This window comes from Aotus nancymaae, unplaced genomic scaffold (assembly GCF_030222135.1).
Source record: "Aotus nancymaae isolate 86718 unplaced genomic scaffold, 86718_ANA_hifiasm-v0.15.2.pri h1tg000053l, whole genome shotgun sequence".
NCBI classification, from domain to species: domain Eukaryota; kingdom Metazoa; phylum Chordata; class Mammalia; order Primates; family Aotidae; genus Aotus; species Aotus nancymaae.
In genome coordinates this window covers 4,092,758-4,119,542 of record NW_026988467.1, presented here as the reverse complement: position 1 = coordinate 4,119,542, position 26,785 = coordinate 4,092,758, and the positions used below count along the sequence as shown (strand labels likewise).

The following is a 26,785-nucleotide window of genomic DNA, read 5'->3' as shown; positions in this document are numbered from 1 at the left end:
CTCAAACGCCATGATTCCAGAAGGTACCACCTGGACTGAAAATGAGGCAATTGTAAATCCCTCAGAATCTCACAGATGCACAGATGCTTGAGAAGTGAGACAAGATCACTGTCAAGAGATGCTTCCTGGAGCCGGGCATGGTGGCTCACATCTGTAATCCCAGTGCTTTGGGAAGCCAAGGTGGGAGGATCACTTGTACACAGGAGTTTGAGATCAGCCTGGGAAACATAGCAAGACCCTACCCCTAGAAAAAAATTAAAAATTAGCTGCGTAAGGTGGCACATTGGTACTCCTAGCTACTCAGGGGTCTGAGATGGGAGGATCACTTGAGCCCAAGAGTTCAAGACTGCAATAAACTATGTTCACACCACTGCATTCCAGCCTGAGCAACAATGTGAGACCCTGCCTCAAAAAAAAAAAAAGAGTAGAGGAAAATGCCCACTTGGCAGGTTGAAGGTCAAAGCAGTGGCCACTGAAGCACCTGACCTCTACCAACCACCATGGTGTCCCCTCCTTCCTCTTCAACTCTGCTCCCCTCAGAAGGAGTCAGAAGTGGTTTTAGATCTACACAGCCAATCCTTCATAAATCATGGCCTCCTTGTTCCTTTACCAGTTTCCCCTGTGATAATCCTGGACTATACTCCATGGCCATCCCATGAGCTGTCCAGTATGGCAGTCACTGTGCACCTGAAATGTGTCTACTCCAAATTAGAACACAATGGAAATATAAGATATATACCAATCTCAAAAACTTCATGCCAAAAAAAGTAACATCTCAATTTTTATATTGATTACATGTCCACATAATGTAGAGATGTTGGGTAAGATAAAATATATTACTAAAGTGTGTTTCCTTTGTTTCCTTTTACTTATTAAAAATATGGCTACTAGAACATTAAAAATTACACATGACACACTGACACTACTACTGTACAGCAGAACCCTTGACCTTGATGTAACCAAAACTGATCCCTCCATGATACCAATTTCAAGTATTCTACTCTTCAGCTATCCCAACTCCAACAACTCCTTGACCCTACTCCTTCAATCCACTGACCCCATAACCTCTTACTGACCCTCAGTTCCTTCATGCCTCCTGGCTCCTTGCCTGGCTTACACTACACAGTCTATCCTCAATCCTCACATCAACTCTTCTGCGCAATGCTCAACTCCCTGATGCCTCTTCCCTCCACTGTACTCACCTGGCAAAATCGTAATCCCAGGTTAAATCCAACTCCCAGCCTCTCCTGGCCTACACTTAGGCTGCAGAAAACAGAATTCCTTCACAGCCTCAGCTCAGCTCCCTACCCAATCATTTTTGCTTGAACCAGCTGGAACTGGGTTTTTATCCTCACCATTTCACTCATACAGCTCTTATCAAAGTCACCAGCGATCTCCCGCTGCCAAGTCCACAGTGAAACCCCAGTCTGTATCTTGCTCCAGCTTTAGCAGCATCTGACACACAGATGATCACTCTTCTTTGAAACATGCACTTCCTTGGCCGGGCACAGTGGCTCACACCTGTAATCCCAGTATTTTGGGAGGCCAAGGCATGTGGATAGCTTGAGGTCAGGAGTTCGAGACCAGCCTGGCCAACCTGGCGAAACCTCGTCTTTACTAAAATTACAAAAACTAGCCAGGCATGATGCCTGTAATCCCAGCTCAGGATGCTGTTCATGCCTATAATCCCAGCACTTTGGGAGGCCAACGCAGGTGGATCACGTGGTCAGGAGTTTGATACCAGCCTGGCCAACACAGTGAAACCCTGCATCTACTAAACATACAAAAATTAGCCAGGCATGGTGGTGCAGCATGCCTGTAGTCCCAGCTACTTGGGAAGCTGAAGCAGGAGAATCGCTTGAACTCGGAGACAGAGATTGCAGGGAGCTGAGATCGCGCTACTGCACTCCAGCCTGGGCAACAGAGCAGGACTCTGTCTCAAAAAACAAAAAAACGAAAGAAGCATGCACTTCCAGGACACCTGTCTCCCATCTTCGTTCTCTGGTTGCTTCTCATTCTCCTTTGCTTCCTCTCTACCTGCTTCTCCTTAACACTGAGTGTCCCAGGGCTCCATGTCTAGACTTCTCTATTGTACATACTCCCTAAAAAACTTTATCCAGTCTCACATAATCCCCTATATGCTGAAAATACTCAAAGTCTAGCTCCAGCCCCGGCCTCTCCTTGAAGCTACAGACTCAAACATGCAACTGCCTATTCAGCATCTCCACCTGGCATCTTACAGTTAACACGTGCAAAACACAACCTGCATTCTCTTCGCCCCTCTTACCCAACCTGCTGTTCCCAGTCTTCCTGATCTCAGTAAAAGGGAATAGCATTCTTCCAGTTACTCAGTGCAAAAACACGGTCATCATCCCTGACTCTCCCTATAGGAATCCAATCTACTAGCTCTTCCTTTCACACATATCCCACACATGACCACTTCTTCCTGCCCTGGTCCAAGCCATCATCAGTTCTTGCAACAATCTCCTCACTGGTCTCTACTTTTATCCCCATCTCCCAAACCAGGGATCAACAACTCTTTTCTGTAAAGGGCCAGACAGCAGATCTTTCAGCCTCTACAGGCCATAAGCTCTCCGTTACAACTACTTAGCTTGGCTGTTACAGCTCAAAAGCGGCCTCAGATAATACACACATAAGTGCGGCTCTGTTTCAACAGAACTGGAACTGAAGTGGACACTGAAATTTGAATTTCATATAGTTTTCATTTGAAACAAAATACGGATTTGTTTCAACATTTTAAAATGTACAAAGCATTCTTAGCTGGCTAGCTGTACAGAAACGAGTAGTGGGTTAGATCCGGCCACAGGCTGTGGTCTGCTGACCCTGCCCTGGACGATTCTCTGCACTACATTCAAAGTGATCCTTTCTGTCATGTCTTTTTCCAGCTCAAAAATCCTCAGGTGGCTTTCCCTCTCATTTGGCAAAACCAAAAGACCGTGCCATGCCCTGCAAGGCCGCACAGGACACTGCTTCCCGACTGCCTCACCTCCCGTGCCCCTCCCCATGCTCTGTGCAGCAACACCGGCCTCCTCGTCATCCTCCTGGCTTCTCTTTCGCCATTGCCAAATCTATCTCTATCTATCCCAGGGCCTTTGCTTTTGCAGTTCCCTCTGCTTGGAATACGCTCACTCTAGATATCTATGCGGTCACAGTGTTGCTTCCTTCAAGTGGTCACAGTGTTGTTTCCTTCAAATCACCTCACCAGAGATACCTGCTCAGTTACGCTAGAATAGCACGCACATACAGACATCCAAGAACACTCTCATTGTGTACCTTGCCGCACTGTTCACCACACTATCACTGACATATCTCCCTTTCTTTAGAAATAAACCGATCGGGCAGTTTTTAAAAGAGAAGCAAAATACCACTGTGATTAAAGGCATGAAATATGGAGTCCAATGACCTAGATAGGAATGCAACAGCACCACTTACTAGCTGTGTGACGCTGAGCAAGTTAATTCAACTTCTCTGTATCTCTGTTTCCTTGTCTATGAAATGGGGATAATGACAGCACCTCCTTCCTCAGTATTCTGAAGAGTGAAGAAATATAATTGGCATATATAAGCTCTCAATTATTTTTATTTTTATTGTTTATTACTCCCTCTCCCTCAACCAGAAAATAAGCTTTTTGAGGGGAATGACATGGTTTTGTTTATTTCTTCATTCTACATAGCTAGGACAGTGCCTAGTACTAGGTATTCAGTAAGTATTTCTTGAACAAACAAATAAATATTTGAACTTAAGTCACTTTAGGGTGGGCAGAACACTCCACCCCCTCCCATGATCATACAGATATCAGATAGAGCAAAAGCTTCCTTAAAATCTATTAGAGGCCAGACACAGTGGCTCATGCCTATAATCCCAGAATTCTGGGAGGCTGAGGTAGGCAGATCACCTGAGCTCCAGAGTTTGAGACCAGCCCGGGAAACACAGTGAAACTCCCTCTCTACAAACATACAAAAAATTAGCTGAGTGTGGTAGTGTGCCCCTCTGTTCCCGGCTACTCAGGAGGCTGAGGTGGGAGGACTGTTTGAGCCCGGGAGGTAGAGGCTGCCATGAGCCAAGACCACGTCACTGCACTCCAGCCTGACCAATAGAGTGAAACTCTGCCTTAAAAAAAAAAAAATCTATTAGAGGCTGGGCATGGTAGCTCACGCCTATAACTCCATGCCTTCAGAGGCTGAGACAGGAATATCATTTGAGGCCAAGAGCTTGAGACCAACGTGGACAACATAATGAGACCCTGTCTATACAAAAAAATCAAAAAAGTTAGCAGGGTGTGGTGGTATACACCTCTGATCCCACCTACTCCAGAGGTGAGCCTAGGCATGTGAGGTTACAATGAGCGATCATCATGCCACTGAACCCCAGCCTGGGCAACAGAATGAAACCCTGTCTCTATTTTAAAAAAAAAAAAAAACTACTAGAGAAAGAGAAATAAAAAGTCTACCATTCCAGGTGGGTTTGGATGCTTCTCTACTTCCTACCCTGAAGCGAGGCGTAATGCCGTTCTGAGTAACAGTGGTTTCACTTTATAAGAAACCTCCTACAGGGCGGGGAGCGGTGGCTGATACCTGTAATCTCATCACTTTGGGAGGCCAAGGCAGGAGGAACACTTAAGCCCAAGAGTTCAAGGCCAGCCTGGGCAACAGAGACCCCATCTCTACAAAACTAAAAAGAAAAAATCAGACAGGCACAGCAGCGCGTGTAGTCCCAGCTACTCAGGAGGCTGAGAGGCTTGCTTGAGCCTAGGAGTTCAAGGAAGCAGCAAGCTATGATTGTCCCACTGCACTCCAGTGGTTAGGTTCTTGATCTGGGTGACAGAACAAGAACCTTGTCTCCAAAAAAAAAAGAAGAAGCCTTTATAATCTAAACCTGTGTTGTATACTCAAAGGTTACATGTTCAGGTCTTGAACCAAATTCGAGAAGAAACAGATTTCATAGTCATGTTCAAATTCCACATGTAAAATGCCAACCTGATACCTAGTAGCACAATTCTAATCTTACAGTATTTTCTAAACACAACCACGAATGGCTGTTTATTCAGAGCAGCTTACCTTTAATTGACTTCTAAAACCAAAGGACATCTCACCAAATAACTGAAGTCTTCCCCAAGCCAGAAACTGATGGACACATTTCCGTCTACCAGCAAGACACCAGCTTCGCTGACAGTACCTCACAGGTTTGTGGGTTTGGTATGTCTCCTTACACTTACACATACACATTTCTCCAGGGATGACTGAGTTTTGACTTATAGATGGCATTAAGATAAAACACTTCGGGTTCTACATTTGATAACATAGTCTTTAATGTGAAGATGCTTATATATACCCCAGCATAACATGGGCTCTTTTTCAAGCAGAAACTCTACTTCCTTTAAAATAAGTGCAGGGATAGTAAGGTACTTCACTGTTCAGCAAAGCAGAAATGACTCTCTTAGCCTCTAAACTAAAACTCTTCACTGTGATATAAGAAATGAACATCTTTAGTACTGGTTCTACCAAGTAGAAAATGAATTCATGGGATGTAGGTAGTAAAAACATACTTGTAACAACTAGTATGTAATTCTGTTGTACAGCTGCCCATCTGCACTGAATGCCTGAAAATGACATGTGTGACAAAGTTAAAGGTTATGAGGAGGGGTAAGACACTGGGATGGATGAAGCCCAAGAGGTCAAGGTGAACTGCCATGGACTTTACTGTCTGCCCACGTCCCTGTACTGCTCCAACTTCCTGCTGATGACGACAGAACTAGAACAAATGGCTGGGGTTCCTGCAGGGACCAGGTTCCTTAAGAAGTGATATGAGCGAAGTCTTCTTCTGTCACTCTTTGTGGGTGCTTTTGTTTTTTGTTTTTTAATTCTGCACTTGACTGACCATTAAGGTCACTGTGACATAGCATAGAGGATCTGCATAAGGCAGACAGGTACAAGTCCCTTGTCAATTCTACACAGCTATACGGTAGCAATGCCTGAAAAATCAGGAAGATAGCACTCTAAATACTGTATCTAGCTGATGAACACCTTGTCAGCTTTTGTGATCTAGCACAAAACCACACGTCTTGTGATCTACCAGCTGGGCTGTGGTAATGCCCTTGACTTGAGGCTTAAAAGCTTTGGTTGGGATGTAACTTTGATGTATTGTCTTTCATTTCAAACTACAATTATTATCCTTGGATATGGCATCAAGTAGAGTGCTACCAAAATTAGATTATGGTTAGTTTATAAGACAACCTATTTCCCTTGGTGTACCACCACGAATGTTGCTACTCTCAGCTTTGCATGTTTGCAAGATTGAAAAGCCACGGCTGTTTGGTTTACAGGATGTGGGGATAAGAACCATCTGCCTGGTCTGGTGTTTCTTTAATTAAAACTTTAATTACAGATATATCTCTGCACAGATACATCTCTGCACAGATACGTGCAGTCTATCAGCTCCTATTCCTAATTACCTGTGCTAATGAGAAATGAAAAGAGAGTTAATGTTTGCTGAGTGTCTACTATGTGCAAGGCCCCACGATCAGGTGCTCCAAGGTGAACTAGAGCAGGCAAAGCAGATCCCAGGTCAAACTTTGGTCAAGAGTTTCCCCTACCAGTCCTTTTCCCACCATTACAAAGGAGTGACAAAAGTCATTTCTGTTTCTCTTTTGGAAATATGAAAAGCTTAGAGATATAAAGTACTCAAAAGGATTCACAAAGCAGAGAGAAAAGGGGCTGGATTCCCAAACATGTGAATAGTCCCAAATTTCGAATAATCGAAGTTCTGTGGCTAGTATATGCAACAGTCTGTCATATGGAGTATTTCCAACCCCACCTGAAGATGTGTTTGCAAAGAGAAAAATCTAGTCTAATCCTAGGATTCTGAGGCGCATCACACAGTGCAACGGTAACCACAGCCACAGTTTCCCAGGGAAACAATAACCACAAATGAGAACAAGCAGGAGATGTTTCCTGTTATTTCCTGACTGTGCAGCAATGTTGCTGCCGACTTCTCCTTCATTCACTCCCTTTCTACCTAGGGTAAATCTTCATTAAGGAATGACAAAAATATCTTTCCACACCTTCACCATGTGTTTCTTAGGCTCCTCAAAATCCTCAAGCAGGATTAAACACCATCAGGATGGACCCCTAAAGCAGCCCACTTGGTGGTGCCAAGGACAACAGGACAGGGTCTAGGGCACACCCAAAGCTTCCTGACTTTCACACTGAGGAAGTCCCTGCTTACCCTCAAAATTGCCCTAACCTTCTATCATTTGTTTCCATGAGAGGGGACCGCAGGAGAAGGATTACTTTGACTGTTTCTCCAATATATCTAGAGGCAGGCAGTCAACACAGCAGCTATGTTGTCACATTGGCTCTGCTTCCTCCATTCCAACTCTCACTCAGTTAAGGACACAGAGAAGGGGGTGAGTCTTGGCCTGGAGGCGGGCACTGAAGACACACCTTTCTCTCTCAGAAGTGGGTTCCTCACCACCAAAACAGAAGGGTCCAACCCAGATGATCTTAGACCTTCCAGCTCTAAAAACTATGCAGCAGATATGCTAAAAGCCTAATACAAGCGACCTCTTGAATGGTCCAAATCCATCTTAATGCCCAATATTCTGTACTATTCAGTGACTGAAGCCTGCCGTTTTTCAATCTATCTAAATCTATGAGGCTAAATTACCTAAGCTCTTCAAGATAAACCACTTAAGTTAGGACAATCACAAACAAAATCTAACAGTTTTCAAGCTAATGAGGGGCAGTGCCTACTTCTTTGAAAGACAGATACTAAGACAAATTAAGAAACATTCATTTGGCCAGGCACAGTGGCTCACTGCTGTAATCCCAGCACTTTGGGAGGCCAAGGTGGGTGGATCACCTGAGGTTAGGAGTTTGAGACCAGCCTGGCCAACATAATGAAACCCTGTCTCTATTAAAAATACAAAAATTAGCCAGGCATGGTGGCAAGCGCCTGTAATCCCAGCTACTCACAGGAGGCTGAGGCAGGCAAATCGCTAGAACCCAGGAGGCGGAGGTTTGCGGTGAGCCATGATCGTGCCATTGCACTCCAGCCTGGGCGACAAGGGCGATCTCAAAAAAAGAAAAAAATTAATAAAGAAAGAAATGTTCATTTGAACATCAACTATATGGAGGCACCTGAAGGGTTTCAAGTACTTCACAGTCTGATGACAGATACACTGTAAATATATGGTAGATGAGGCTGGGCATGGTGGCTCACACCTGTATTCCCAGCACTTTGAGAGGCCGAGGCAGGCAGATCACAAGGTCAAGAGTTCAAGACCAGCCTGGCTGATATGGTGAAACCCTCTCTATAAAAATACAAAAATTAGCTCGGCGTGGTGGTGCATGCCTGTAATCCCAGCTACTCAGGAGGCTGAGGCAGGAGAATTGCTTGAACCTAGAAGGCAGAGGTCAAGTGACCCGAGATCGTTCCATTCCACTCTAGCCTGTGGAGAGCGAGACTCGGTCTCAAAAAAAAAGAAAGGTAGATGGTGGAAAAAATAAGAAAACAGGGGAAGATGGAACTATGGAGGAAAAGAAAAGAAGGGAACAATAAACCCATAAAAGAGAGGAGAAGAAAAAAGAAAAATGAAAGAATAAGAAAGCAAGCAGAGCCCTCTCCTTCATTTCACTCTAAGTTCACACCTGGTTTCTGTGGTGGTCAAGTGTGCACTCATGGAAGAAGGTATTCTACAGGTTGGATGCCAGGTACTCTTCCTACAGAAACAGTGCTAACAGATGATGGCTGAACTAAACCGGCCCATAAAACTCATTTTACCTTACACTGGAATCAACTGCAGAATGAACAGCACCGGCCCACACTCCAGAAGCACAGACACATATGTGCACAATTTAAGAACCTATTTGTTTTCTTCTTTACAAAATAGACTTCCTGTATTTCTGAGCCTATTGATCTCCCTAGAACAACAAGTCTTGGGGTGGGGCAAGTTTTTTTTTTTTTAATGGATTATTTAAAAAGCTGTACAGAGGATTCTGGATGTGCAGCCAGGACTGAGGAAGCCACTGGTTTAAGAGTCCCTAAAAGTGCCACATATATGACAGAGCCTTCCACGGGGAGCAGGGAGAAGGGCAGTTGTTGAAGCCAGCCAGGGGCCTTCAGAAGTTAGGGGTGCTGTTATGTTAAAAGGTCTGATGGCTGAGGGATGATAATGCCTATAACTGAGGTTCCTGCAACCAAAAGGGCAAAACTGTTTCTTGGGAGTGGCTTGGCCAGGTTTGCAGATCAATGCAAGGCAGCAGTGCTGTCACATGAGTGGCACTTGGATTTAAGTGATAGTTTGGCAGTTTACTGTGGGTGTGAGCCTGAGTGAATTTATTTAACCTACCTAGGCATCAGCATTCTCATGTGCAAAATGGGGTGAACATACCACCCACCTTGTAGATAAATGTGGATAATTAAAATGTATTGAGGCCGGGCGCAGTAGCTCACACCTATAATCCCAGCACTTTGGGAGGCCAAGGCAGGTGGAACACGAGGTCAAGAGACCGAGACCATCCTGGCCAACATGGTGAAACCCTGCCTCTACTAAAAAACACAAAAATTAGCTAGGCATGGTAACGCATGCCTGTAGTCCCAGCTACTAGGGAGGCTGAGGCAAGAGAATCACTTGAACCCAGCAGGCGGAGGTTGCAGTGAGCTGAGATTGCACCACTGCACTCCAGCCCGGCAACAGAGCGAGACTCCATCTCAAAAAAAAAAAAGTACTGAAAGCCCCAGGATGAATATGTAACAGGCATTCTTACACACTCAGGAAAGACAGTGACGTCCCTTCCACCTCACTCAAGAGGACACTGAAGCCTCACGCAGCTGGGTAAAAACCCCAAAACAGTTCAATACTTCTGACTCCTTCAAAGCTACCTAGACAGCTTACCGAGAACAAAAGGGAATGAGAAAGGCTAACTAGGTAAAAGGTGGGTCTGTCCCTCAGGTTTCCTTCCTTGTCCCTCCACAGCCAAAAACAGTGAAAAGAAACTATCAAAAAGGGTTAAGGAGCTCTTTGTGATCTAAACTTTTCTTCCTAAGAGATTAAAAACCCAGATTTAACTTTATGCACCCGAACTTCCATCTGTTTTAGAGGTGCTTAATTACCATAAACTATTCAGTTCCTCTCTCTAAACATACAAGGGTTTCTAAGTCAATGTTAGAAAACTACAGAGACAATTGTTTTGAGTCTAATTTTCTGTAAGGTTTAAGTCCCCCTACTCAGGTTTTCTGGATGTGAGGATCAACCACACTACACAGCAGGCACTGCTCTAAGCACTTTGTGTATATGTGCTCAGCTAAAACTCACTAGGATCCTTTGGTGGGTACTATTATTATCATCCCCAATTTAAAGAGGGGGAACTCAGGCACAGAGAGGTTGGGTGATTTGGGTCACTCAGGCACAGAGAGGTTGGGTCAGACCACTTCCAAGAGGTCAAGGTGGGATTCAAACCAAGGCAGCCTGGCTCCAGAGCCCATGGTCCTGGCCTTTTACCACCGAATTCACTACCACTGCCTCTCAGCATGACGCTTATGCCTGCCAACAGCATAGCCATAGGATGAGGTTCAATTTCAAAAGCACCTTTCTTCTGAGTTCCCAGTGTGTCTGTCATACAGTTTCATTTATCCTCCCAACAACCCTAAAAAGCAAGTGGGAGACACACAGTATCTACATTTCACAGAGGATAAAACAGAAGTAGCATCAATGAAATGTCTTACAACTCCTAAATTTTAAGTCAAACAGCTAATTTCACTGTTTTTACACCAAAATGAAAGTCTGTTGGACTATTTCAGTTTTGTGTGACTACCTCAACAGATATCAATAACATATCCAGAGACTTTGCTAGTCCGAAGCAGGTTACCTGACTCTCAGATGAAGGCTTTTCTCAATGAATCACGTTTACAAAAACATCCATTGGCTTACAACCTACTGAATGTCCTAAATACTAACCAAATAAACAGCGCTCATTGAAAATAAGCCATAAATGTGTCCATGTACTAGCTCTCTTAGAAAAATGAGGTTATCTTAAAATGTATGAAGCAGAAAACTTAAAAGAAAATCTAACTGATCTAACAGCAAAAATAAAATTAAGAAAATGAAAACTTTTCTCGTCTTCACCTGTTAATGTCCCTTTAGCTCCTACTGGACTTACAAATAAAGTACTGTCTACCTCAAAGGCAGATGGGAGCCCCAGGAAAGCCAATTCCATCAACAGGGAGCTGGGGCTCTCCTGGGGACCATCAGCCAGCTCATCCCTCAGGGGTCAGCTGGTTCCAGGCTGCTTGAGCATGAGGAATGGAGGCAGCAAGCAGTCATGGCCTCCGGCAGCCCTGGGCCTCCATGTACCATCCACTGAGCCAGATGCCATTCCTTTAGTGCTAGAAGGACACGGCATCAAAGGAACAAATAAAGGACACACCTAAGGCAAAAAGGTCTGTGGGGATCTGGAAAACATGTCAGCACAACTGTGAAAGCCATTATTAAAAAATAAAAAAATCATCTTAAAATTGAAGGTTCAGCAAGAAAGTTGCTCCTGACTACTGGGACATTATAAATCACAAGGGCTTTATAATCACAGGCTGTTTTACCTATTTGTATTTCTCAGCTCTGATATTTTGCAATTCTGTGAAAAGAAGAAATACCCAACAGGCCAAAGGCAGCTTTTCAGGTATACAAGTATACTAAGCAAAAACAAGCTTGTGAGCCTTGAACAAAAGTGTTTGTGAGAGTTCCAATCGCCAGTAAACAGCTAACCACGACTAATTTTCATTTGTAGTTCTAATGAATGATATAAACTTTTATAGGTATCAACAAAGCTCAGAGAGGACTTAAATCCATTTCAGTGCTCATTTAGCAGCTTCAGCTGTGTGCAATTAAAACATCAGCATTAAATGTTAGAGAATAAAATAATGAGACACTTAAAAAGTAATCTGTGCTTCAGTGGGCCATGCTGAGAGAATTCACATGATTTTTTTTTTTTTTAAGGACATGATTTCTTAAGAGTATCTTGCCAGTTCAAAGAATTGACTCAAGTTTAATTTTTGTCTTTTGATTCTGGTTTGTTTTGCTTTAGATTAAGAATTTTCTGAAAAGAGGAATACAATAAAAATGCATTGTTTGAAAAACAGTCATGAAATTGCATATGGTAGAAATCAATCTGGTATTGAGACTATCAGGGCTGACTGACCAACCAGGTTTTGGCAGAGACAAAAGTATATTTTTTGGTCATGTTAAAATTGCTGCTCGTTCTTAACTTATGCCTCAAATTAAATAAATATTAAAGGAGTGGAGAAAGGTGAATTTGGGTAATCAGACAACTTTGTATTTTTCTAGTCCTTAAATGAAATTTAAATTAAAAGTCTAAGCTTTTTCTCCCCAAAATACTTCAGAATATGAAATATAATCTGAGGATGTAGAATGTGGCAGCTAAGACTAATAAATTCAAGTTGCTACTATTTCTGAAAGAAAGACAAATTACTCTGCAGAGGAAGGGGTATGTGGCGATGATGATGGGGAGAGTGTATGTGTGAGAAGGTGAGGGGCAGTGGTTTGGGTGGTTTCAGGGTAGAGGAGAGGTATGGGTGTCCTGGGTGTGTGTAAGTTACATGTAAATATCAAGTTAATTCAGCTTCTGTAAAACATGAATAAAAAAGGAAATATACTGTATGGGGAAAGGCACTCATTAAACTTAAATTTTAAAAGGATGAAAACACAGATTACACTTTATTTTAAAACTGAAATGAATTTTAATACGGAAAATGAAGACAGCATTTTGCAAATTTATCGCTCAAAGGGGTATCTCTATTTGAGGAAATCAGCGTGTTACACTTTGAGAGATGAAATGTTACAGCTTGTACACCAAAATTAAAAAATGAAATTAAATTAAAAAATGAAATGGTTACCAAGGTAATGCAGGTCAGGGGATCAAAGGTGAAGGGTCACACATTATTAAAAAGAAATCCAAAAGGACGGCTGCATCATGATCTCTGCAAAACAAAGGAGCTCCAGTAAGTAAAACTAATATCTCTGAGAATTTAAAATCAAGCTCTTGAAGATTCCACTGTAATTGAACCCAATCATTCCTGATGCTGTGTAAAGTCATTTTTATTTACGTACAAAACCACACTTTAATTACCTGTTACCAACATTTTTTTAAATTTAACCATTCAATCATTAAAACACAAAATATCTTCAACTGAAAGTGACCAAAAGTGTTGATATTTCTATTTGACCCCACAACCTGTTTTCTGGAAATGACAGTGTTTGATAAGTTGCCAACATATCAGAAATCTAATTTGGACACAGCATGGTGAGTTTTTTCCTCTCCTCAAGGAATGAGTTCCAAAATTGAGTTTTTGCAAATTTGTTTCATTTGAAGTAGCTGCATAAAATTTCCATTATTGGAACATTTAGTATAACAATGTTCTAGAAGACAGCAATAAAGTGATACATGATAAAATAAACTGTGTAACTATATCTATTAAGATCTGTTCTCACATTCAACTTTCACTTCACAGGGGGAAAAAAAGACATTTTAAGCAAAATAACTTGCTAGTTCTACTGGAATTACACAGAATTAACAGAGGCTTGACATGAGGAATGTCTACAAGGGTTTTTATGTTTCCCTGTATCTGACAGGCTTCATTTCTTCAATTCATGTTATTATTTACTCACTTTCCCCATTAACAAACTAACGTAGTTTATGTTTTTTAAAAGGATACAGCTATAGCTTTGTTTTGAAACATGAAGCTACCACCCAAATCATGACAAACTTTGCAGTAATGGTAAGCATGATAATTAACAGTTATAGTAAATAATTTCAGTCTTCATTTAACTAGTATATAAAATGAACAGTATCATAACACAATCATCTTTAGTGTCTCCTCTCCGAAAATTGAGCTTTAGCAGGCTATATGCTCCCTGGTTTAGGGATCCAAATTACTTAGTGCTTACTAGACAGCGGATTCTACAAAGCCGTGTAAATAATGGCCTGCCATACAGGATAGTCCATGGGAGGAGCATAACCAGGAAAAAGAACTTAGTTACCGCTCTTTTTACAAGAGTTCCCACTTGCCATTTCTTCTTCATTCTCCTACTTCTGTTGTAGCCCACAATATTTAACATCTGAGTTAACCTTGTTAAAATTAAATTCCAAAAACACTTAGATATTAATATACAGACAACTTCCAAAAGGATTTTATTAAAAGAAACAGGATAGTCTTTCTAGAGGCTTATGGCAATCAATAAATAAACAAACTCTATAAATGCCAGATGTTTGTTCCTGTGATTAGGTTTTGTTAAAATAACTTGCAGAGCTCATGCACTGGGTCTGAGTGTGTTAGTGCCCTAAGGCCATGTTTCAAAAAACACAATTTTTTTTTTTTTAGTTTCATAGCTACTGAAAAGTAAACTAGCATTTCATTTCTCTGGAATGTTCATCTCACATAAAGTCTGTTACATATGTGTTTGTTGCTGGGAGGCATGCAAGCAATTCTGAACACTATAGAAAGAATCAATACCCCATCAAAACAATGCATATGTTGTTTTAGTAGCATCATTATTTAGACCATTTCAGCATGTTTGTAACCAAAATACAAGAAGCCAGCAGTGTAACACTGGTCAAGTTTTGTTTCCCAAAAATATTTTGTATTAAAAAGGAGAAAAAGTAATCCTGTTCAGATCAACTAACTCTGTGTACCCCCTTCATTACTAAAATGTGTATGTATTAAATAACAATCGCTTCTTGACATCAAGATGATGAAGTACACAGATGCTTTTTTAAAGTCTTCTAAATCATCTTCAAAATTCACCAACTCACACACAAAAAAAAACGTTGGCCCAAATCTATCAGCTTAATCTCCACCAAAAGTTTCAGACACAAGACTACCTGAACATGATGTCATCTCCACAAAGTCAGGAATTAACTCTTTGAGTGCCTGAATGTTACAACCAACCAACTTCCCATATGTGGGAATGAAAACAATTGCCCCACCTAAATACTTAGCAGTTCTGACAAAATGGCTCCGAATGAAATTATGCCAATAATGATAACATTTTAGGTGATTCCAAAAAATCTATAAGGATTTTAACTAATATTTTCTACATGAGTTTATTATTTAGGGAGGAGAAGGTAAAGGCTACTAGTTTACTATGTCCCTCATAGTCAAAGAACCTGGAATATAATTTATTAAGTGAAAAGAAGGTTAGAAGCCTTCCAAGGGGCAATGCAACCCTAGGGAGTAATTAATTGCACTTAAATGATGACAACAAAGAGCTGATTCTGAGTCTAGTCTGTTTGCTGAGGCAAGTATATGAGCCACACACATATTCCCACAGAAATAATGCTGTAAAGAGGAATTCGATTTGACACCTGTCGATTTCACCTGCTCTGAACTCTGCGGTTATTGAACCTGACTAGCTTCTCTTCCCATCAAGGGCTGGCTAAGTCTTAACTTTGGATACAAAGCCCTCTCTTCAGAACCTCCAGTCTCCCTGCCTCACTCCCAGGCACCAGCAGCAGTGCCTGAGGATCCAAAATTATCCATCTCCCTTTCTCTTCCAGAAGCCTCCCTTTCTTCAATAAGGCACAGTCAGCTCATGACTATGAATGGACTGAATTAATACACACCAGTGCATGAACAGATTGAGACTGAGGGGTTTTCATTAACCCCAAACACATCGCCAACTGGTAGAACTACTAGGCATTTTTACATCAAAGGGTACAGAAAGCTAGTCCTCCTCAGGAAGACTTGTTACCTTACAGCTTGTCTCTTTGTAACTAGTAAGTGAATTAGACAAGAAATACTCAGACTCCCAAAACCTTATAACTATAGGATACAAGCTATCCCTAATCTAAAACTGGAAAACTACACTACCCTATCTGTGAGTTATATGGCTGAAAGAAGAAACACACTAAGTTTCACTTTCACAAGACCATCAAGCCATCAATGTTACAGCAAAGAATATTCTTTTAGGGAAAGTCTCACCCATATTAAGCTCTAACTACCTGGACAACATTTTATAGGTATACCTTTTCCAACAAACTCAGTTTGTATTCTATGTTAAAAATCTTTCCCCCTCCCCCATCAAGGAGTAGTATTTAAGCACAGGGAATTGGTTCACTTCTCAACTAAACAGACACAGAGCAAAGAATGTCATTTCTAGTAAGCTTAAATCATGACAGAAAAGCTGCCATTTTCACCTCAAGCATATTACTTTCCAAAAAAACACATGGAAGAACTGGAAATAAATGAAAAATAAAGAGCCAAGAAAATGCAGAGATATAGAAGCTAGAAGGAGACAAGTGAAGAGATCCATTAAAATAAAATCCTATACATTTTTTTTTTCTTAAGACAGTCTCACTCTGTCACCCAGGCTAGGGCACAGTGGCAAGATCCTGGCTCACTGCAACCTCCGCCTGCCAGGTAAAACTTTATACAATTCTACTAACTCTTTACAAAATGGTTGTTAACCCAACATTATATAACGCTTTCTACAGCAGAAACCTCAGCAAGCATATTCAACAATTAAAAAGAACTACCCAGGCTAGGCACGGCACTGTGGCTCACACCTATAATCCCACCACTTTGGGAGGCTGAGGCAGGAGGATCGCTTGAGTCCAGGAGTTTGAGACCAGCCTGGGAAATATAGGGAGATCCCATCTCCACAAAAAATGAACAACACTAGCTGGGTGTGGTGGTACATGCCTGTAGTCCCAGCTACTTAGAAGGCTGAGGCAGGAGGAACACTTGGGCCCAGGAGGTGGAGGCGGCAGTGAGCTGAGATTGTGCCACCGCATTCCAGCCTGAGTGACAGAGCAAGACCCTGTCTCAGGGGGGTTGGGAGGAACACAGCAAAAAGCCGATTACAATGATAGGAAAAAATCTATTATTTTTAATCTATACATATAAATAAATAAATCAGCATGCCATTCAACAAAAAAATGCATTTGAGCTATGTATGCCCTACAGTTTAGTGGGGATTATATTTTTATTACCATTTCATGTTAGAATTCATGTTAGTCTTTCTAGTGTGATAAAAATGCCATCTACTGAAAAACCAAAGAAAAGCTCAGCCTTTGGCTTTTGTGTCTGTGGCTCACTCGCAAGCGCCCGGCAGGTGCTGTCCTTCCTTTCTCTCCCCCACCTGCCAGCAGGCACCATCTCCACCTTTATTCCAGCCTTTCTGAAAATATATTTCCTGTCAAACTCTTCCAAGACGATCTGTTTGGAGACATGTCTGTTTCTCAAAACTTTCTATAAATAATCTTGCAACCTATACCTACAATCATCATATTACTTCCACTATACTCCTCAAAAAGAAAACAAAAGCAAAAACTACAAGTTAAATATATTTCTACCTAGTACTTTATCCTCAACAACGTAACTTTTTCCCCCTAATAACATCAAAACTTTCATAAAAGGAGGAGAAAGGTGGGCAGAAGGAATTACAGGAGGCACCAGGAAACTTTGGAGAGTGATAAACATGCTCGTTATCATAGTGTGGCGATGGTCGTGCAGTGTACACAGATGTACACTTGTAAAACGTACACGACAATGTGCAACTTAGTATGCCAATTATACCTCAATAAAGCTGCTTAAGAATGGTGGGTGGGGAGCCCAAGACAGGGACACTGCCCCCTCTGTGTGCTTTAGGCATGCAGCCATGCTGTGGCCGTCCACGCAGAGGAAGCCAAGAGATCATGAGGAAGCCCATGGGAGCCACCATCCCTAAGCTGCTAGTCTTCTTGTTACATGAGACAATAAAAGAATCCTCAATGTTTATGAAGATAGAAATACATATAAACACACACATGGTACATCTTTAAAACCCTTAGTGTTGATTACTAATTTTCATGTTAGCCACAAACCTGAAATTATCATATTTTCTACAGCAAAAGTCCGGGCACAGTCTGACATAGTTTCTCTACAGAAAGACTATTTGAAATCAGCTTTAGATATTGTAAGGCCAGTCGCCTCTCTGGGAGCTCGGACACGCCCACACCCCCTCACAGAGCCTAGCCCTCCCTTAAAGAACCCCGCCAAAATGCAAAAGAAGTCTTGTAAATCTACACAATAGCATTCGAGTCTTAGCTACCCAATAGCAGTCGAGTCTTGTAAATCTACCCCATAGCAGTCAAGTCTTGTAAATCTACCCAATAGCAGTCGAGTCTTGTAAATCTACCCCATAGCAGTCAAGTCTTGTAAATCTACCCAATAGCATTCAAACCATGCCTACCTGCCAATAGCAAGCTTGCCTGCTCCCTATAAAACCCCACATCTGGGCCGGGCGTGGTGGCTCACACCTGTAATCCCAGCACTTTCGGACGCCGAGGTGGGTGGGTGGATCACGAGGTCAAGAGAGCAAGACCACCCTGGTCAACATGGTGAAACCCCGTCTCTACTAAAAATACAAAAAATTAGCTGGGCACGGTGGTGCATGCCTGTAATCCCAGCTACTCAGGAGGCTGAGGCAGGAGAATTGCCTGAACCCAGGAGGCGGAGGTTGCAGTGAGCCGAGATCACGCCATTGCACTCCAGCCTGGGTAACAAGAGCGAAACTCCGTCTCAAAAAAATACCCCACGTCTGAGAGGAGTCCGTGCGACTTCTCCGGCCCCTCCTGTCGGACCGCAGAACCTCACCCGGGAGCTGAATAAATTCACATTGGATCTTCTTATGCTGGCCTCAGTTTCTTCATTTTAAACTCAGCAAGAACCCAAGAAACCTTACAGATATACTATTTTTTGCAACTGATATGCTAATCCACAAAATATGCCTAGATTTTTTTTCTTCCGAGTGGCCTGCTGCATTGAGCCAACTCTGTCATAGCCTAGATCCACTCCTTTCCAGTGCTACCCCACTACCCACTAGGGAAGAAGGATCATATTAAATTCCTCCCAAACACAAATGATATAAAAAGTAAAACAACAGGGAGACCAATTCACCCACTGCTGATTTTATTTCCACATGACTTGTTTGTAAACTTACTAGCCAGGCATACCAGGGTTCACTTTCATCTTTCTACTGGCTTCCTGAAGGGCAGTTTGGATCATGGAGAAGCTGACATTTCCCATTCCCTCTATTCACTGATTCTCAAACTTCAGAATGAAAAAGAATCCACTATCTAAATAACATCACCTGCAAAAATAGTTTCCTAAGTCCTACCCCTAAGAGATTATAATTTAGAGTATAATTTAGCGTACCAAAGAAGCGGTTAAGGAATTTGCATTTTTGGTAAATCCTCTAGGTGAGTCTGATCAGAAGTTCACACTCCTCATTTTCATACTGCCCAGATAGGTCTAACTTCACCCTCCAGTCCCAACACACACACACACTCCTCAACACGGGCACCAAGCCACAGGTGTCAAAGCTGCTAAAATGTAAATTAAGAAACAAATTCAAGCTGATAACAGCTTAAGGTAATCATCCCTCTAAAGACTACTAAATTTTTTTAAGTGCCAACAGATACCTAAAAAGTCTTTACAATTTTAAATAAAGCCACACTGAAAGACCGGGGCGGGGAGGGGGGGGGGGGCGTGGAGCGGCTCCACAGAATGTAGGGAGTCCTTTCTAGGCTTTAAATCACGCCATGTGCTTGAACCTGGGTTCAGGTTCTAGCTCTCCCACTTACTACTTCTGTGACCTTGGACAAAGTAATTTTTCAACTACGGTCTTCCTTTCTTCATTTACAACATGAAAACAATGACATCCCTACCTCACAGAGTTGCTGTGAGAATGGACAAAAATAATTAGTGCAAACTATTTAGGCTAGTACTCAGGACCTCAAAAGCAAAAAACACTGGCTCTGTGATTACTGTCATTATGCTGCTCATCTTACACTCCTTTTCTTATCTGATTCTTTCCACAACTTACAAGGGAGACATTGCTGTCTACATTTTTGCAGATGGGTAGAGGTTAAGCTCAAGAGTGCAGATCTTAAAAATGGCAGAGCCAGAATTCAAATGACATCTGCCCAAATCTATCCTAACCACAACTGAAATGCTGAAGGATCTGTAAGTTTCTCCCCAGCCCTCAACAGGCTCACTACGAACACTCATATCTCCACACTCAGCACTAGGCCTGGCAGACCCAGGTTCCCCATAACTGTCTGGTAAATAAGACAATGAATGAATGGGTCCTCAGGAGTGACAGAGGCTGAACACACTTTCTAGATCCACTACTGTACCCATTACAGCACCTTATGTGACACATTCTAAAGGATACATGTGGGATTTAAATCAGTGTACTAAGGAAAATAAATTCAAGTACTGTTTTGCATACCTATATGCTAAAAATGAAGAGTGCTTTCCATTCAAAAGATAAAATTCACCCATTCAGGCCAGGCACGGTGGCTCACACCTGAAATTCTAGCACTTTGGGAGGCCAAGGCAGGAGGACTGTTTAAGCCCCAGAAGTTTGAGAGCAGCCTAGGCCATATAGTGAGACCCCAGCTCTATTAAAATTTTTAATATTTTTAAAAAATTTCACCCAGTCAGCAACTATTTATCAAGAATCCCCTCTGGCACAGGCTTGGTATAGGTAACAAGGGGACACAGTGATGAGCAGAGGCATGTCTCAGCCTTGTCCATCCCAGCATTGAGGAATAATTCCAACACAGAACAAGTAACTCCCAGCATCAGGGATGCAGTGTGGCATACTCCAGAAACACCTGGCAAGAGTGCCCCATGAACCCTGCAAGGGGATGGGAAGTGTCCCCTGAAGAAACAACATGTAAACGGCATGTAAGTGGGATCTGAAGGAAAACAGGGTGGAGAGAAACCATCATTCTAAGGAGAGGCAACAACATGACTTAGGGAGTTAAGAGTGATGAAGGGACTCAGGCAAGAAACCAGTGGCTGGAACAGAGGACAAGGCAAGAGGGGCAGAATAGGTGACAGGACTGAGTTCAGGCAGGCCCGGCAGACTGTGTCTAGAAGGTAGGGTGGTATCTCAAGTACAAGTACAACGGAAAGCCACTCAAAGGCTTGGGAACAAGAGTACCACTGACCAGCTGGCATTTTTAAAAGACCACATAGGCATATGGGTGGACACTGGGTAGGAAGAGGCAAGGGCAGAAGCAGGGCATGAGTCAGAAGATCTCTCAATGCCGTCTAGGCAAAGGCAATTGTGGCTTGGACTACAGCAGTGGCTGCAAAGAGTGACTTAGACAAATTTATTTGGGAAAGGGAACCAGCAGGAATTGGTTTGGATTCAAATCAGATAAAAAGAAGAGAAGGCTGGGTACGGTGGCTCATGCCTGTAATACCAGCACTTTGGGAGGCTGAGGCTGGCAGATCACGAGGTCAAGAAATTTAGACCTTCCTGGCCAACATGAGGAAAACTCGTCTCTACTAAAAATACAAAAATTAGCTGGGTGTGGTGGCACACACCTGTAGTCCTAGTTGCTCAGGAGGTTGAGGCAGAAGAATCACTTGAACTCTGAAGGTGGAGATTGCAGTGAGCCGAGATCATACCATTGCACTCCAGCCTGGGCAATAGAGCAAGATTGTCTCAAAAAAAAAGGAAGTGTCAAAAATGCCAGTAATTTTATAGTGAAGAAATCTAACAAACACTACCTGAGCCAGGTGATCAAGGTTATATCATCAGTAGGAAATCATGTTGAGAGCAGGTACCTTGATATGATGTGATGAGAATGGCACTTTACCTCTGTGGTCTTCCTTCCCGAAAACCTATCATCCAAGTCTAATCATGAGAAAAACATCAGACAAATCCAAATTGAAGAACACTGTATAAAATACCTAGTCGGTCAAGGTCAACAAAAACAAGAAAGATCTAAGAAACTGTCAGTCTAATGGAGCCTAAGAAGATATGACAATCAGATGTAATGTAGCTTCCTGAATGGGATTCTGAAAAAGAAAAAGACTTTAGGGGGAAACTAAGGCAATCTGAATAAAGTGTAGAGTTCGGTGTAAACAGTGTGTCAGTACTGGCTCACTGGTGTGAAAAATGTACCACAGTAATGTTAGCAGGGGAAACTGGGTGTGGAGTGCACAGGAATTCTCCTCAATATTCTTCAGACATTTCTGTACCTCTAAAACTATCCTAAATCTACTATCCTAAGTTTACTTTAAAACTGACCCCCGGAATTTGACTTGATCACCTGCGAGGCTCAAGTACCCTTCACTGTGGACATGGGAGGGGACACAGGAGGAAAATCGTGAAGCTCCATCTCAGACATGTGGCCAGAGCAGCCATCAGACACTCAGCAGAGACAGCAGGGAGGCAGCTCTGGAGTGGGGCTGAGCACAGAGCTCTGAACTCATGATACAAACCTAGGAGCCATCAGCAGATTCAATCTCTGGAAGCAGATGGCGTCACCTAGAGTAAGAATGAATATAGAGAAGGGTCTGAACTCACAGGGGTGGGGAGGGAATGGAGAAATGGTGGTCAAAGGCTATAAACTTTCTATTATAAAAGGAATATTTTCTGGGGCTCTCATGTACAGCACAGTGTCTATAGCTAATAATACTGTACTGATTATTTGAAATTTGCTAACAGAGCAAATTTAAGTGTCTTTACTCCTCTCTCCCACCATACACACACAGTAACTCCGTATTGTGAGGGATGTGCTGGTTGATTGTGTTAATCATTATACAATGTATACACACATCAAATTAGGTTGCACACTTTGAACATATACACCTTTTATTTGTCAATTACAATTCAACAAAGCTAGGGGAAAGTTTGTCATTTCCTTCAGAAACAAATTAGTGTAATTCTTATGATTTATATATTCTTGTAACCTCTATACCTTTTTTTCCTGAAGAAAATAGTTCTCTTTTTCATGTATAAGATGATACTATTTGATTAAGTCTCTTTGACTCTATTCTTTCCAAAAGCTAGCCAGGGACAGTGGCTCACACCTGTAATCCTAGCACTTTGGGAGGCCAAGGCAGGTGGATCACCTGAGGTCAGGAGTTCGAGATCAGCCTGGACAACCATGGCCAACATGATAAAACCCCATCTCTACTAAAAATACAAAAGTTGGCCAGGCGCAGTGGCTCATGCCTGTAATCCCAGCACTTTGGGAGGCCAGGGTGGGCAGATCACTTGAGGTCGAGAGTTCGCGATCAGCCTGGACAACCATGGCCAACATGGAGAAACCCCATCTCTACTAAAAATACAAAATTAGCCAGGTGTGGTGGTGCATGCCTATAATCCCAGCCACTCAGGAGGCTGAGGCAGGAGAATCACTTGAACCCGGGAGATGGAGGTTGCGGTGAGCCAAGATAGTGCCATTGCATTCCAGTCTGAGCAACAAGAGCAAAACTCCGTCTCAAAAAAAAAAAAAATTAGTTGGGCATGGTGGCAGATGCCTATAACCCCAGCTACTTAGGAGGCTGAGGCAGGAGAATCGCTCAAACCGAGGAGACGGAGGTTGCAGTGAGCTGAGATTGCGTCACTGCACTCTAGCCTCTAAAAAAAAAAAAAGACAAATACTGTATGACTCCACTTTATGAGATACTTAGAATAGTCAAATTCATACAGACAGACAGAGAGCAGTAGAAGGGTGGTTGCCTGAGGCAAGGGGTAGGGAGAATGGGAAGTTACTGTTTACTGGGTACAGAGTTTCAGTTTTACAAGATGAGAAGAGTGCTGGAGATAGATGGCACAGCAATGTGAATGTACTTAATACCACTGAACTGTACATTTAAAAATGGTTAAGCCAACACATTTTATATATGCATATTTTACCACAATTTAAAAAATTTGTAAAGCGGTCTGGCTCTCCCAGTATTAAATCCGTATCAAGCTACAATGACCTGCCATGAGAAAATCTTAAAGCTGAAGAACATTAGCCTAGAGCAGCACTTCCCAAACACTGCCATACTGATGTGCAGTTCAGTGTAAATGGGTTACACCTGTGCCTTGCGAGGGACACTCAGCCACTCTAATCCCTGACCAGCAGTTTCTGACCTCAAGGATACTCATTCATTCTCCAGTATGTCCTACAAATATTCTTATTTTTAATGTGTTCTAAGATATGAGAAGTCCTGGCTGAAGAAATAAAGGTTAGAGATCACTTCAATTCCATCTTCGGTGGCAAGAAAAGTTGCTTTAGTTTGCGTTAACCTACAACTGTTGCTGCCAAAGGACAAAAAAGATGATGTGATCTTACTGAAACAAGTAACAGAGATCAGTTAAATAAACAAATGAATCTCTACTGTAAAGTCACACTCCATGGCTGGGCACGGTGGCTCATGCCTGTAATCCCAGAACTTTGGGATGCCAAGGTGGGCAGATCACTTGAGGTCAGGAGTTCAAGAAAAGCCTGGACAACAAGGTGAAACCCCGTCTCGACTACCAATACAAAAATCAGCCGGGCGTGGTGGCATGTGCCTGTGATCCCAGCTACTCGGAAGGCTGAGGCACTTGAACCCAGGAGGCGGAAGTTGCAGTAAATTGAGACTACACCACTGCACTCCAAGCTGGGTGAGAGAGCAAGACTCTGTATCCAAAAAAAAAAAAAAAATTCATACTCCACTTCTGATAGTTTTGGATTTTTTTGAGATGGAATCTTACTCTGTTACCCAGGCTGCAGTGCAATGGCACAATCTGGGCTCACTGGAACCTCTGCCTCCCGGGTGCAAGCTATTCTCCCACCTCAGCCTCCCAAGTAGCTGGGACTACAGGCATGCACCACCACGACAGACTAATTTTTTTTGTATTTTTAGTACAGACGGGGTTTCACCACGTTGGCCAGGTTAGTCTCAAATTCCTGACCTCGGGTGATTCGCCCGCCTTGGCTTCCCAAAGTGCTGAGATTACCAGGCGTGAGCCACTGCTACCGGCCCTGATAGATCTTTAAGAACAGAACAGGAGCAATACTTTTCTCTTTACAGTATGTTAGAATGACAAAAACTAAATCAGTGTATAAGGAAAGAAAAAACAATGTGGTAATGTTGTAGACACAGAATGAACAGATCAATGAACAAAGAGTTCAGGTAAAAAACCATGTATTTGTGGCAACTTAGCATATGGTAATCACAGTATCTCAAATCAGCAGAAAATGATCAATGACTCAACAAAAGCATCCTATTTGGAGAAAAATGAAATTAGAGCTCTAACTCCCCCTACTCACATATTTTTAAAAGTTTAGCTATATTAAACATCTAAGGATAAAAATTCAAAACAAAAAAGAAAATCTAGGGAGAATACTTAATTATTGATGTGGGGAAGACTAAGTACACATGCTACCAAGGCCAGAAAGATTCAGAGTTTGGGAGCATGACTCAAGGGACTGGCATGAGGATGTAATGAGTAAGAAAACGAAGACTGAAATATAGATGACTCAAGGGAGAAAAATTATACATACTTTTTTTAAAAGAAAAACACAGAAATCAGAAAGAAAAAGAATGAAGAACCTACTAGAAAAACGACTGAAGACAATTATAAAAAGTAATATCCAAAAAATTAGCATAAATGGTCAAACCATACTAAACTGCAGGAATATACAAAGAAACGGACATTGAAAAGAGGTATGAGTCTTCCACCTGTTGGGCTGAGAAAGATATAGAAGGCTGACAACACTTACCACTAGTAAGGGTTTAAGGAAACGGACGCTCTCACTTTCGGCTAATGAGAGTCCAAATTGGTATTATACAACATTTCTTTGCTTTTTTTGAGACAAAGTCTCCCTCTGTTGCCCAGGCTCACTGCAGCCTTGACCTCCTGGGCTCAAGTGATCCTCCCACCTTAGCTTCCTGAGGAGCTGGGACCACAGAACACACAACCACGCTCAGCTAATTTTCTTTATTTTTTGTAAAGTTGGGTCTCCCTATGTTGCCCGGGCTGGTCTTGAACTCCTGGGCTTAAGTGATCCTTCCGCCCACTTTCAAAGTGATGGAATTACAGACGTTGGCCACTGCGCGTAGCTTGGTACCACATTTCTAAGGTCATATGGCAAATATTTACACTCTGACAAGCACTTCTGTCCTAGAACATAGCTGGAGATGTTAAGTGTATCACTTATTATAAGAGCAAAATATAGGGACAACCAATAGGGGATTGGCTTAAAACTTTTTATGGAACATCCATGCTATGCCTTTATGCACATACACCCACACACATATGCACTGATACAAAAAATGTCCAAAACATATTGTGTAAACGGAGAGAAAAAACAGGGAAGCTGTATACAATTCCTCTTGTGTGTATGTATACTCAAACATATATACATACAACACACACACGATTTACACAGGCATTTGTAAAGTCCAAAAAAAAGGATATAAATCCAATTGCTCACAATGGTTATCTCGTAGGATGTACAATTTTAGAATAAAGTCAGTTTATAATCTCTACACTCCTGTTACTAGAATTTTTTCAAAAACCACTTATTACTTTTATAAGTATATATTTTATATATAATAAAATAATTTATATGGGAGGGAAAAGTAATCCTTGGCAAATAGGAAATAATGATTTGTACGCTCCCTTTCTTCATTAATACATAAAGTTCTTTCAATATCAGGCAGCTTCCAGTTATGACTGAATGGTCTTACAACGTCCGTCTTATTCTTTTAGACAAAGGAATGCTTTATACTGAACAGTCAAAAGTGAGATCTTTTGATTGAGCTACGGCAAAGTTATATATGACACTGGAATTCTCATATAAAAAGCATAAGACTCAAAAGAAAATGAAGGAAAAAAAAAGCATAAGACTCAGCAAATAAAGGACAATCTTCTTCATGCATGCCTAAATTAGAAGGAGCTATAGCCTGTCAATACGATTTC

The 26,785-nt window shown here is 42.0% G+C and overlaps 1 protein-coding gene across 10 annotated transcripts in view; it reads right to left on the bottom strand.

Moving 5' to 3' along the window:
* Window positions 1-26,785, bottom strand: part of CAMTA1 (calmodulin binding transcription activator 1) — a 964,678-nt gene that overhangs the window by 864,695 nt on the left and 73,198 nt on the right. The window contains exon 4 of one of the 10 annotated variants that reach the window (XR_010337677.1): window positions 12,931-13,014. The exons of 8 other annotated variants lie outside the window; for them this stretch is intronic. Coding sequence is in view for 1 of the 2 variants with exons in the window: in XM_064363195.1 (XP_064219265.1) it covers window positions 13,006-13,014 (9 nt within the window). In the remaining variant the exon portion in view is untranslated. Of the gene's footprint in view, window positions 1-12,732; window positions 13,015-26,785 lie in introns of those variants that run through there. One more of the 10 variants, XM_064363195.1, reaches the window with a different exon arrangement.